The 13,757-nt window shown below is 54.6% G+C and overlaps 1 protein-coding gene across 1 annotated transcript in view; it reads right to left on the reverse strand.

Moving 5' to 3' along the window:
* Positions 1-398: 398 nt before the first annotated feature.
* SART3 (spliceosome associated factor 3, U4/U6 recycling protein) overlaps positions 399-13,757 on the reverse strand; it is a 34,414-nt gene continuing 21,055 nt past the window's right edge. Inside the window, exons 9-20 of the mRNA XM_076072668.1 lie at positions 13,480-13,587; positions 13,194-13,271; positions 12,653-12,711; positions 12,024-12,133; positions 11,051-11,163; positions 10,376-10,452; positions 9,635-9,782; positions 7,757-8,038; positions 5,780-6,060; positions 4,946-5,098; positions 3,919-4,106; positions 399-3,413 (exon numbers count right to left, since the gene is read on the reverse strand). Coding sequence (XP_075928783.1) covers positions 3,176-3,413; positions 3,919-4,106; positions 4,946-5,098; positions 5,780-6,060; positions 7,757-8,038; positions 9,635-9,782; positions 10,376-10,452; positions 11,051-11,163; positions 12,024-12,133; positions 12,653-12,711; positions 13,194-13,271; positions 13,480-13,587 — 1,835 coding nt within the window. The 3' untranslated portion in view covers positions 399-3,175. The remainder of the gene's footprint in view (positions 3,414-3,918; positions 4,107-4,945; positions 5,099-5,779; positions 6,061-7,756; positions 8,039-9,634; positions 9,783-10,375; positions 10,453-11,050; positions 11,164-12,023; positions 12,134-12,652; positions 12,712-13,193; positions 13,272-13,479; positions 13,588-13,757) is intronic.

The raw sequence follows: 13,757 nt of genomic DNA on the forward strand, positions 1-13,757 counted from the left end.
AGGGTGGGGCTGGGTGGGGGGTGGGGCTGGGTGGGGGGTGGGGCTGGGTGGGAGGGGTGGGGCTGGTCACCCCGTGGTGCCGTTATAAAACTCAACGTTTAACCTACTCACGCCGCCATGTGACCCTGGCCATTGACCGAGCAACCCAACGTTCCTACCAGCTCCCTCCGCAGGAATGTGTTATTCAAGAACACTGGGTAACGAGAGCTGCGGGGACGGCAACTGTTCAGCGAAAACACAGACTGCCGCAAGCCCGTGACCGCTTGCCTGTAGTCGCGAGGTCAATGGCTCCAAATGGGTCGCCCCTTGCCACTCGCCAGGGATTGCAACGGGTTACAACCAACAGGATGGAACGTTGCCCCTCTCTTTTTCCCTTCCAAATGTGAATGAAACCATAATACAAATGGTACGTTTTATTTACTCTTTTTGTTCAATATAAGACCAGTTTTATGGAGTTTTACTGGATACAGAGAGATGTAAATATCAGGCATGTAACGGACACACCTGGCGCACCACGAGGTCAGGGGGTTTGCCACAATTTGCGACTGCGAGTATCTTAAAGAATTTAGTATTTTTACCGTATCATTTATACATTACACGATGGGGTATTTTTTCTTCCCAGTGTCGTTTGTAAGCTGTCGCCGAAATATAAGGGTAACCTGTCGAGGTGATAATATAAATCCCATGTTTGACAATGCACTGCCCGGACGAGGGCCTCACTACGCACCGCGGGTTGGTGAAGGTGCGGAGAGTACAGAACAGTGGACTTGCTGCACTGTTCTCTGCTGCCCGCAACACAGACTGCGCCCGTCGTTTGTGCGTGATGGTCGCCCACCCGAACAGTATCGAGGCTTCAAACCCTTGTTTAGCTTCTCTCTGACGAGATCGGCACGTTTTGGAAACCTGGTCAAAATTGCAGGACTTAATTTCGGCCGGAGCTATCTGGGCCTGAGCCCCAGAAATGAATTTCACGAAAATGCAAAGCTCTTCAGATTAACATCATCTGCATGTAATTTTCATGCATTGCAAATAGTTGATGGCTATTGCAAACGACCCAATGATGCATGGCCATGTTCAACTTGTTTCGCACCGCACGTAGCCGCCCGTGCCAATCGTAGGTGCGAAATGATGCTCGTACCGTGAGCGCGAGTATCGATTTTAACAGGTGCATCGTCGTTACGTGCCTGGATATGCAGACGTAATGTCCCGAACAAACCACATCAGAAACCACAAGCTACCCACGCAATGGCTGTGGGCACACTAGCTATTAAACGGCATATCAAATATTAAATAAAAACGTCACAAACCAGTATTCAAAATGACTATTGCTCAACACTAAATGACTCGTACATGAAGACTCGACAATTACATCCGCAGATATTTAGAAACCTTAAATGTCTCGAAGGAATCACATCGATTACGGTTTTCTTCGTTTCTCTAGAAACCAAATGAGAAATGGGGGTGTGTGTGGGTGATCGGGTTAGGGGGGGGGGGCGATTGAAGCACTATCAGCTAGTGCTACAAAGGGCGCCCCAACTTGCGGAAGGCGAAACCACACGGGGCGACTACGTGTGAAAAAAACCCAATCATAAACTCTTCCCCCCACCGCCCCCTTCCCCACAATGGATCAAACTTAAAAATGAAGACGAACGTGAACATCACAAAGAACACCTCCCAACGGCAACGGCTCGGGGTTCGTAATCACAATTAAAACAACGGAACAAAAAATTCACCCCGTCTCAAGGAACACACAACGCATACAAAAGGGGGGGGGTGGGTGGGGAAGAGGAGGTCTCTGTTGTCGTAGAAAAGCGAATGGCGCGCGGAGTGGGGGGGGGGGGTAAGCGTGTGGCGGTGGCGATTTTTCAAGGTGAAGGAGCGTTGCGCCAAAGTGTCGTCAAGTAAGCACCCGAGAAAATATTTTTTTTTTCTTTTCTCCAGAATATGAAACCTCAACTGCACTCACCCGCGAGAAAACGTATCCGCCCGCTCTTAATTTCGCAAAAGCGGTCGGGGACCCTTCGCGTCGGAGAACGGCGCGCACGCAAGCGGGATATCGCAGAGTTGCCGCTCTGAGATCTGTTCCAAGCGATTTCTGGGAGCGGCACGGTCGAGGAGGGCAAAGCTCTCACGCGCTCAGAGTTGGAATTTGGCCGGATCATGTGCGGGTGAAAATGTGTTCTCGTGGGGTGTTTTGTTTTGGTGCCGTCATTGGTGACTGGGTCGACTGTAAAAAAAAAACTCATTTTTTTTATCACCGTTAATTTAAAATAACTATATATTCTTAGTTTTTTCGGTAAAGTCACGTTGAAGAGAAACAACAAAATAACAAAATATATATAAAACAATAACTCAAACGGTCATCATCAGGTGTGATAATGACCGTTTGAGTTATGGTCGACACGTCGTGAGAATTTTTTATTGTTTTATATATATTTTGTTATTTTGTTGTTTCTCTTCAACGTGACTTTACCGAAAAAACTAAGAATATGAATTACTGCAGTCACGAAAGCTTTAAATCAAAATTTAAAATAACTATTTAAAATAATTTTCTAATTTTTCCCAAACTCGAACGAGAACCGGGTAAGTGCCTCATCATCTCCATTGGCAGCGTTGGCGAGCCAGTGGAGGCTTCACAACCCGATGGTGGTGGTGGCCAGATGGACCGTAGGCCGACCACTTAAAAGTACAGCTCATTGCCAACGGCACGTTGGCGATAACACCACTTGGCCCGATTATAAGCAAATACAAATAGGTCATCGGGTCGCCGGGGCCAACGCCGTGCTAACGCCGCCTTCACCTCGAAATCGCTTCCACCGTTCTGCCACATCGCTTCCGTATGACAAGGGGCGACGGAGGAGTGCGCGTGGCAACTCCCCCCCCACCCGCCCCCCCCCCCCCCCCGAAGGTAAACGCGAGCCTTGGACTCTTCGGCCGCCCCTCGTGTGTACGCGCGCAATACCAACTCTTCCGAGGACGGTCGAAAGGGAATGATTTCACCGATAAACATTAACCGCCGACGAAACGGATTCGCCGTTTTTGGATCGGGAAGGGCAACGGAAACAAAAATCTGCCAACGGCTGCCACGCCGGTGGTGGTGGTGGTGGGGGGGGGGGTGTGGGGGGAAGCGCCGGCGGCAAAAGCCGAGGGGCGGCTCCTCCTCCTCCTCCTCCTCTCACTTCCTCAGCAACATCCGCGCAAAGTCGGCGTTGCTCATCATGGGCCCGGCGGCGGGCGTGGCGTCGCCGCCGGCCGCCGCTGGCGCCGCGTCGCCGGCCCCGTCCAGCGCGCCCGCTGCCGGCGGCCCCTCCCCCGCCGCCGCCGCCGTGCCGTTCTGGGACTTGCTGCCCCCCGCGCCCCGCCGCTGCAGAGCGCGGGGGACGAGCGCCAGCTGCGTGCGGCCCTTGCCCCTCCTGCGGGGGCAGAGAGAGAGAGACGCGCGCCCGCTCGTTAGCGGAGCGCCGGGGATGCCCGGGAGCCCGGGGCGGCGCGGAGCGCGGCCGTGCCGGGCGGCTCGGGGCTGGAGCAGGGGAAGAAGAAAGCGAGCGGAGTTTCTCCCCGGGAAGACTCTGCCTGTGGGATGCGCGGGAGGAGTAACAATGCCCAGGTGGAAAGCCTCGCTCGCTCTCAGGAGGATCGTGCGCGGGGGGGGGGGGCATGTTTGGTCAATTCCATTCGTGAGAGTTTTCGCTGCGCGTGGTTAATATATACGCCCGCAGGATTAACCGGGGTGGCTACGGGGGCTCGAACCGCCGACCTCTGCAACGAGCGGCAAGAGAGGCAAACGCGCCCCGCCGCTCAGCCACGTCGGTCGTTGGCTAAAGTCACCATCGGGCCGGTCATTCGCCCGGGGGAGGGGGGGGGGGTGGAGGAGGGGTTGGGCAGCGGTGGGGCGTGTGGGGCGGGGTGGTGACGTACGCTCCGTACACGCTGCGTGCTGGCACCGCCGGCTGCTGCTGCTGCTGCTGCTGCTGGTCGGCGCGGCGCCGCGCCGGCGGGTTGCTGATGGCCACGCTGACGACGCTGTCCCTCACGGTGGTGCCATTGAGGTTGAGCACGGCCTGCGCCGCTTGGCTCACGGTCTCGTACTCGATGTACGCCAGGCCCTGCACAACGGACGCGGACGATGCAAGGCCCGGCAACCTCCACACCCCCCCACCTCCCCCCGCTTGGCCTCGTGTACTGCTGCTGCTGCTGCTGCAGGAAAACGCCACTACAGCCGCTACAGCCTCTAAACGGGCAAAGATAAACTACGCGCACGGGTGGATTCCGTCACGCACACCACCGTGTGTTTTTCCCTCGGCGGCACCGAGGTATTCTGTATTCTTCAGGGCAAATTGCGTTTTTGCCAATAGTTATTTTTGCTCTGGGTTTTGTCCGCAAGTTTTACGCAACCCAATCATCACTCCGCCCAATGTTCCTTAAGGAAAGAACCAACATGGAATCATCACTCAACACGAAGGTTGAAATTATAATCGATAGGACGGTACGTCGTGACTGCCATACCCCACCCATGTTACAGACATAACGAATGCATTGATCGATTTCACCCTTATTTGGAAAAGGTAAAAAGATATAATTCACAAGCCTCTTTCAGTCCACTTGTTGATCAAGGCCTCCCCACACCTTTTGGACATTGGGGTTGTGTACCCATACTGGGGTTGTGTACCCATACTGGGGTTGTGTAACAACGAACGGAGCACCGAGTGACTAAATCACAGCAAGTTGGCACAGTAGGGGGCACAGTAGAGGGCACTGGTGGTGCCTCGGCCAGTCATCTCAGCCAGTCAACCCATGGCACCTGGGTCTGTCCCGTGACCTGCCAGCGGGCGTTCGACACCTCACGTGGCCCTTAACGTGCACACAGCCTGGCACAAGTGCCGTGGTGACGTCACCGCCACTTAGTGGCGAATGGTCCCACCAACCCCCACCCGCCGGGCGTCACCTTGAACTTCCCGGCGCGCGTCGTGACCATCCTCGTCTCGCGGATGCTTCCGTGCTTCCCGAACATCTCCTGGAGCTCCTCTTTGGTGCAGGAGAATGGGAGGCCCGACACGAACAGCTTGTGCTTCTCCAGGTCTGTGCTGTACTTGAACGCCTGCGGGCGATAATTTTGTTGGGACCGTGTGACGAGGCACGGACGTGCGGCCGCCGCCTCCCGTTGTTTTTTTCGCGGTCAGGCCGCGTGACTCTACCCAAGGGTTTTGGGGTCGCGCCGCGTTTTATTCGGCACGACGTCCGACCTTTCACCCTGCCCACCACCCACCCCCCCCCCCCCCCGGGCGTGCCCCCCTTGGGAGTTCGGTTTTTCCGAAGGAGCGCCCGGCACGTGGAGGGAAACGGCGGCCGTCGCGGCGTACAAACCGCGGTACAACTCGAAAACACAACGGAGAGCTATCCATGGAGTGAATACGAGAAAGACACCATAACAACCTACTTAGCAATCGAATACTCCAACAAGTAGAAACAAAGAAGCGAAGGAAGACAAAGAATGAGATGGACTAAAGAATGACACTGAACCATATGGGTGCAAAGTGCAACTGAAGCATCAAAGTATGAAATATAAGAATAGGGTTTAAACTTTCTGGCAATGAAACAGCAAGTGCTAAGATCTTCAAACACCAAAACAGATACCTATTTGGTGTTTGAACGTAAAAAGAAAAACACAAGGTCACGCAGCATCGCGAGGTCGCGATTCCGACCAACGGCTCTCGCTCGCTTAACGAGCCACAGGACACAACATCATCGTCAGCACGACCACCGCGGTCGACTCCCTCGCCTTGTTGGGCTGCTGCTCCTGCTGCTTGGTCTTGTCCACGCAGGGGCTGATGAACATGGGCCGCCCGTCGATCGACGTGCGGTCCATGGCGAGCGCCCCGCGCGCCCCCTCCTCCGTGTCGAACTGCACGTAGCAGTAGCCGCGGAAGTGGTGGGAGCGCGAGTAGACGGGGCGCACCTCCACGATGGTTCCGCACGGCGCCAGCGCCTCACGCAGGCGAGCGTCGGGGTCCGCCAGCGAGTAAGCCACGTTGCTCACGAACACGGTGCACGACTCCGCGCCTGCGTAGGGCGCGGCGGCGGCGGTGGGAAATTCCACATTAGTATGGCGGGCGGGGAAGCGGCGTGTCATGCTGAAGGACCGCTGTGGACTGGCGGTGGGTGCAGGAATACTGCGGAGATGATTGATGAGATATTGAGCCGTGAGCAGTGAGTCCCATCAGTAGGAATGAATGCAGCATGGAGTTCGATGCTCACGACATGGGCCCCGGAGTCGTGGAAAACTGTTATCGTTCATGCAAATTATATGGTAATGTTAACCATTAAGCTAATAAAGGTAACAACACTATACTTGTAAGATGTAACAAAAAAATACAAACGTGACTGTAAAACAAAGAATCCGTGCATAAATCGAATCGTGACCCTGTATTATTTATATGGACGTGACATTGTTGAGTGATATTGTTATATTATTCCTGTTGAAGTTGATATGAACGATAATAATATTGTTGTTGATATGTGATATTATGGATATTGGTCATTTTGTCATGTCAAATCGTTGTTTGGTATCGATGTAGTTGATATGACATGATAGATGTTGCTGATAGTTGTCGATATTGAAAGAAGGCCATCGAGTATCACCGAGAAAACGAATCGCAATAAGTCCCACACAGCTTGCATTTCACTTGAGTTCTATCCCGCGCAAATGCGTAGGCAGTGCCAGCTCTTTCAACAAACACATCGCACGCACAATCCTCATACATGACGCGCAACACAAATAATTCTTGCAATCCCTCTCCCGTGGTGGGTCGAGTTGTAATGCTCTCACGACGCAGGGCAACCGGTTACAGGAACAAACCCCGGGAAGTCTCCCACCAACATCCCCGCCACATTACCCATCATCACCATCAGCCATAATCAAACCTCCCTCCCTCCGCATAAAAGCCTCCCCAAAAAGCCATCGGCCACCTCTCGCTTGCCCTGCAATGTGCTACGTTACTGCAGCGGGAAAACATCGGCATTCTTCGCACCCGACGCACGAATGACAGCTGTTGGCAATGACGCGCGGCGGTGAGAAACGTCCTGCAGGAGTTCGTTATTTCCTGAGAGCGCAGCTGCGTCGGAGAATGGGTCCACAGACCGCTTAGACGTGCACGACGGAGACTTCAAATGCAGCGAGTGGCAAGCAGTCAGAATCGTAAGCAACAGCAGCAGCTGATAGCAGCAAGTGCAGCAGAAACAGAAGAAGCAGCAGTAGCTGCTTTTGCTACAGCTGCTCAGTACTGTACTCACATGTTCCCATGTCCACGCTTGCATGTACTGGTATGGTCAACAACCGTTATGAATGGCAGGGCGTGAGGAGGCCTTCATCCAGCAGTCGATAAACAATAAACTGAAAGTTATTAATTTTATAAGGGCCGACTCACTACCAAGCGGGCGATTGTCCACAGCGGACGCCGCCACCGCTGTCACGGCTAAACGGGAGGGGGGCGAGGGGCCACTTGAGTCGGCTGTCGACGTTCCAAGTGAGAGACCGCGACCCTCAAAGGAATGGCGCCCCCTCCACCGTGGGCGCCACCCGGCATGATCCGCGGATCAAACAAATCCCTCGAGACGCCGGTGCACAGCAGGCCAAGAGCAGCTTACGGGCGAACGCTGCGGCAAGGGGTTGCATGTTTTGGCGCAAGGCCCCTTCGCCGACTACGTGTGACGAATGAACGAGGCGGGGGGGGGGGGGCGGGGGGCAAGGCCATCGTACCTGGGGTGAACTTGGTGGTGGTGGGAGCTTGCTCGGCCGCCTTGCCCTTCTTCTCCGCGTTGCCCTTGGAGAAGCCGGGAGCGGCGCGCGACGGGCCGGGCCTCGCGGAGGACCCCGGGCCGGACGCCCTGCCGGCGGCCGACGGGGGGGCGCACCCGAAGAGGCCCAAGCTGGCGTGCACCATGGCGCCCGCGTCGCGGCCCTTGGACTCTTCGTCCTCGTCGTCCTCCTCCCACGGGACGCCGCCGCCCGCCTCCTCGCGGATGCGCTTGCTCGCCTGGGCTGCGGGTCGCCGGGATTAAAGCAGCCATTCGGTCGACGCTCGTCCGTCGCCTCTTCCTCCCGCGCACGTTTTAATCCGGGCCCGCGGCGCCGACCGGCGGGCCTGTCGCGGGACTAAGAGGCCGCTCGGCGCTCCCGCGGATGTCGCGCGAGCGGCCGCCGTTGCGAGCCGCTGGCGCCGACGCGGTTATCCCGCCAGGATGCCCTTCCAGCGACCTTTTCAAGAACTTCCCCAACCGCCCCGCCACAGGAGAGCAATATTCGTCGCGGGCAAAATGATTACGAGCTGGGAATTTTTGACAAATCCGATAGCATCGAAAATCACCCCTTTTTCACCCAAAAAAGTACTTTATAATATAAAAAATATGGATATTAATGCATAAAGATACTGACAACATTATAAACACATTAAAATAAACATGGTTAATGCATTAATTAATATTTACTGTACTGACAACAGCCTGTCATTAACAGGGGAATGGTCGGTAAACCAACACATTGGGCTCTATGGAGGCAGTACACTACTAAACACTACACTACTATACACGACACTACTATACACTACACTACACGCTACACTACTATACACTACACTACTATACACGACACTACTATACACTACACTATACACTACACTACTAAACACGACACTACTATACACTACACTATACACTACACTACTAAACACGACACTACTATACACTACACTATGCGCTACACTACTAAACACTACTATACGCTACACTACTATAGGCTACACTACTATACATGACACTACTATACACTACACTACTATACACTACACTATGCGCTACACTACTAAACACTACTATACGCTACACTACTATACGCTACACTACTATACATGACACTACTATACACTACACTATGCGCTACACTACTAAACACTACACTACTATACACTACACTATGCGCTACACTACTATACGCTACACTACTATACACGACACTACTATACGCTACACTACTATACACTACACTACTATACACTACACTATGCGCTACACTACTATACACTACACTATGCGCTACACTACTAAACACTACACTACTATACGCTACACTACTATACACGACACTACTATACGCTACACTACTATACGCTACACTACTATACACTACACTATACGCTACACTACTATACGCTACACTACTATACGCTACACTACTATACACTACACTATACGCTACACTACTATACGCTACACTACTATACGCTACACTACTATACGCTACACTACTATACACTACACTCATCTGCATACTATACACTACACTACTCACACTACACTATACGCTACACTACACTATACGCTACACTACTATACGCTACACTACTATACGCTACACTACTATACGCTACACTACACTATACACTACACTACTATACACTACAATACACTACATATTGGAGGCACTACGTCAAGTGGTTAGTCATTAACAAGGGTGGTCGTTCAGAGGCGTTTGACTGCACAACCCCAGGTCATTATTGCAAATGAGACTTAACCACGGTCCCCGTGAGTTCTCGGCTGCTTAAAATCTAAAATCAACTTGGAAGAGGAGAAGGGTACTCACCGGCTTCGTGGCCCCACTCGGGCTCGGCCTTGCGCTTGCCCGAGGAGACGTGCTCCTTCTTCTGGGACTTCTTGCCTCCCTTGCTCTCAAGCTTGGCTTTAGAGTGTTCCTCCTCCTGCTTCTGCCTCTGCGCCTCCTTCTCCGCAGCCTGCGCGGAGAACAAGCACAGTCGCACAGTCGCACAGTCGCACACTCATCTGCATACGCGTGTGCACACGCAGCCACGTGTAAAGCCACGTGCGCGCACACACACACACACACATGTACACAAGACAAAGACCCCCTCCATATAGCCTGTAACGGGACTGTTTGGGCAAGTGCTTTTCGCGAGTAGCACCTGTGAAGGCTGGAACGGCACACGAGGGGGTGGCCGACTCGACCTAGGCGACAGGCCCAGGAGTGATTCAGATAATCGTCACCGGTGTTGGCCGTGAGCAGGAATCAAACTCGGGTCACCGGGTTCAGAGCGCAGCATGCAAACCGCGACACTAGCGCTCCCCATAACCATACACGGGCACACACACACACTGTGGACACCATCATCTCCTGAAGGTCCATGACTCTGAATGTGATCAATTACAGAATCTCGGGGTGGGTGAATCGTACAATAGTCACCGGCAAAAGTCGTCGGGAACGCGCACAGCACAACCGCGAAAAACCTACGCAGACGTACGACCTGGACGCTGTACTCCGAACGCAGAATCTACAGCGGCGCCACAGGGATTGGGGGCCGTCCCTCACCTTGGCCCTCTGCTCGCTCACGCGCTTCAGCTTGGTCTCGATCTTCTGGCAGGCGGCGTCCCAGTCCTCCAGCGTGCCTGCGTACCGTCACGACGGCAACCGCAGCGTTACCAAGACCGTGCTGGCCGCCGAGCCGGCACCGCCGGGCATCGTGGGGTTCCAGTCCGGCTTCCAGCCGCCTGTGACTACAACCAGGCTCTCGGGGATGCAGTGAGCCGATGGTCTCATCTAGGTCGCCAATGACGCACATCCGACTAGCATGGCTGGCTACGTACGGTGCAGAAGAAGTTCAACACGCGTACGTATGTACGCACGTGAAAAAGCCATCGCGTTAAATTTGGTTTTGCACTTCAGTTTCCTTCCGCATTTAATTTCAGCTCCTGAAAATGAACACATCAATTGAACTATCAGTGGCAGGGCACTGCTGATCCCCGTTGAGAGTAACAGAGGTCACTTGAGAAGAGATCTCGGAAGGAGTTCTTTGATATCCACTTCTGTGGGCCATTGTCCAACACGAAAGGTCGCACTGCCGTGCCAAACAAGGCCAAACATTTGAATGCGGGAGTGTCCTGGAAAATAGTCTTGTGGCACAGTGGGGGGCTTACCTGGGCTAATTAAGAGGATAACATTATTTCAATTTTCGGGCTGTGTGTGTGGCGAGTGAGCTCAACGCACCCTCCTCCCTCTCGAAGGTGAGCAACGCCTCACAGATGTGCTCCGGGTAGTCGCTGGTGCACTGCACAGCACGGTGCAGCGCCCTGCGTGCGTGCTGCACGTCGCCAAATGCCCTGCGCAGAACCCCCAGGGTCGCGAGCACAAAAGAAAAAATACCGTGAAATAAACTACTCGCGTTCTACGCTTTCTATTTTACAATTTCCGACTAGCAGAGTTGGCTAGGTACGGTGCGCGAAAGACGTAAAAAAGACAAAGATCCCCCGTATAGCCTGAACAGACTGTCGGGGCAAGTGCTGCAAGCGAGCACCTATTAAGGCCGACACGGCGCACGAGGGGGTGGGTGGGTAGCCAGCACCACACACGGCCGCCTTTGTCTCCCCAGTGGCGATGATTACACACCGCACCAGGAACTAATTTGAGGCTGAGTCAACCTAGGAGAGGCCCGGTGTGGGCCATGAGCAGGAATCGAACTCAGGTCGCCAGGTTCGTAGCGCGGTGCGCTAGCCGCTGCACCACCGCTCCCCTCGTACACACACACAAAAGACAAAGATCCCCCGTATAGCCTTAACAGGCTGTAGGGGCAAGTGCTGTTGGCGAGCACCTATGAAGGCCAGTACCGGTACACAAGGGGGTGGGTGGCCAGCATCACGCCCGACCGCCTTTGTCTCCCTAGTGGCAATGTTTACACACTGCACCAGGTACTCATTTGAGGCTGAGTCGACCTAGGGGAGGCCTGGGACTGGTTGAGATAATCGTCACTGGTGTTGGCCGTGAGCGGGAATCGAACCCGGGTCGCCAGGTTCATAGCGCAGCGCGCTAACCGCTACACTATCGCTCCCCACACACACACACACGTACACACACACACGTACACACAAACACGTGCATACGACAGCTGAGGCTGGGATAAAGGCACCGCGCGGGAAAAATCTCGCGCTGTACCCGTGGTGTGGTGCTCGTGGGGAGGCCTCACCTCTCCAGGTGGTAATACTCGAGCCACATGTTGCCGTACTTTGCGTTCCCCTGCGACATCACCTGGTCCCAGAGCTCGCGCGCCTTCTGCACGTTGTGGCAGTGGTTCGCCTGCTCGCCGCGGACACGCACAGACGGCGTCGTGCCACCACGCCGCGCGGCTTTACCTCCGCGGGGAGGGCTGAACGTCTCGGCCGCTGCCGGCAGAGCGGGAGAAGAGCACTATGTGCGTGTGAGTGTGTGCGCGTGTGTGCGTGTGTGCGTGTGTGCGTACGTGCGTACGTGTGTCATCGTCGTCGTCCCGAGTGGTGTAGCGCAACTGGAAACCTACCCTACTCGGGGCCTACCCTTCTGGTGATTTACCCAACTGGGGGTTCTACTCTACTTGGTTTCCTACCCAACTGGGGACCTACCTACCCAATTGCGAATGGGCCACATCGATCTGAGGTTTACTCAATAAACAAACACTTGAAAGACAAGCAAACGAAAACCAAACAGTTGTGAATATGCAAACGTATTGTGGCACCGACAGCTTCCGCCCGTCAGCTTTCGTCACTCGAGTCAAGACATCTCCGCGCGGCGCGTTAGAGCGAGCGTTACACGAGCAGAGCAAAAAAAAAAACCTCTCACCTCTATCCTGGCCCAGTGCTGCAGGATGGCGCTCGAGGAATCCCCTCCCTCCGCACAGCCTGGAACACGCAGCACAGGCGGGGAAAGGGGGGGGGGCGCGCGGGGCGCGTTGGCCACAGTGTCCCCAACACCGCCGCCACCGATTCAACGTCCCACTCACTCACACACCATCGGTACAAACCATCGTCGTCGTCGTCGTCGACGTTAGAGATGCCCCTTGACGTCGCTCTCAAGAGTAGACCATTGTGTGCCGGCAGTCACCGCGCACTTTTGTCAAATTCAATAATCACCCGCGAATGTACTCAACTGGGATAACATACATAGCAGCTACCATGGCCTCCCTACTGCCTTGATGAACGCCTCTTTGCAGGCTAAGTCCCGAGTCAACTTGCGCGCGCGGGGGACAGCTGCCGCTGGGGGGGCGTCCTTTCAAATGTGCTGAGATGCGATGTCACGTGCTCCGAGAGTATATTAGGAGGAAGCCATATCGTAAGCAAATCCACATCTTCATCATCATCTTCAACGGTGAGACGTTACTCACGCTGGGCCACCTCCTGCCGGATGCTCTCCACTGCGCGATGGAAGGTCATCCGCAGCTCCTCCAGCTCCTGGCTGGAACCTGCACACAGCGACCACGAGCACAGACAAACCGGCTCGTTCTGTGCGTTCTGTGCGAGCGATGGTGATAATCGATTGACGCGTCGGGTCAAAATAATCGACACTTGCAACCAATCGGCACGGCGGTGAACGCCTGTAACCCGTATCCCGGGATAGTACAGGTCGACAGCCACAAGCGACCTACCACCTTACAGGCGTATCGCCCCCACCTTGCGTGAAGTCTACGCGGCGTCGCAGGTAGTCAATGTAGGTCTGCCAGAGCTCCGTGTAGTCGGTGGCCTGCATGAAGCCCGATTCGAGCGCCTTGTCGAACACCTCTGCCGAGAGAAGCCGTCGTTAACGGAACCGCACGGGCAGAGGCTCGCGAGGACATTCGTCACTAACACCGCCCTACGATAGACAAATATACAGCATGCGTATATGCTTTGGGGAATGGTCCTGAAGGGAGACGTCGCTACGGGGGGGAGGAGATGTCGCTAGGGGAGAG

Source organism: Petromyzon marinus, chromosome 38 (genome assembly GCF_048934315.1).
Source record: "Petromyzon marinus isolate PM22_M1 ecotype Great Lakes invasive population chromosome 38, UKy_Petmar_22M1.pri1.0, whole genome shotgun sequence".
NCBI lineage: Eukaryota > Metazoa > Chordata > Hyperoartia > Petromyzontiformes > Petromyzontidae > Petromyzon > Petromyzon marinus.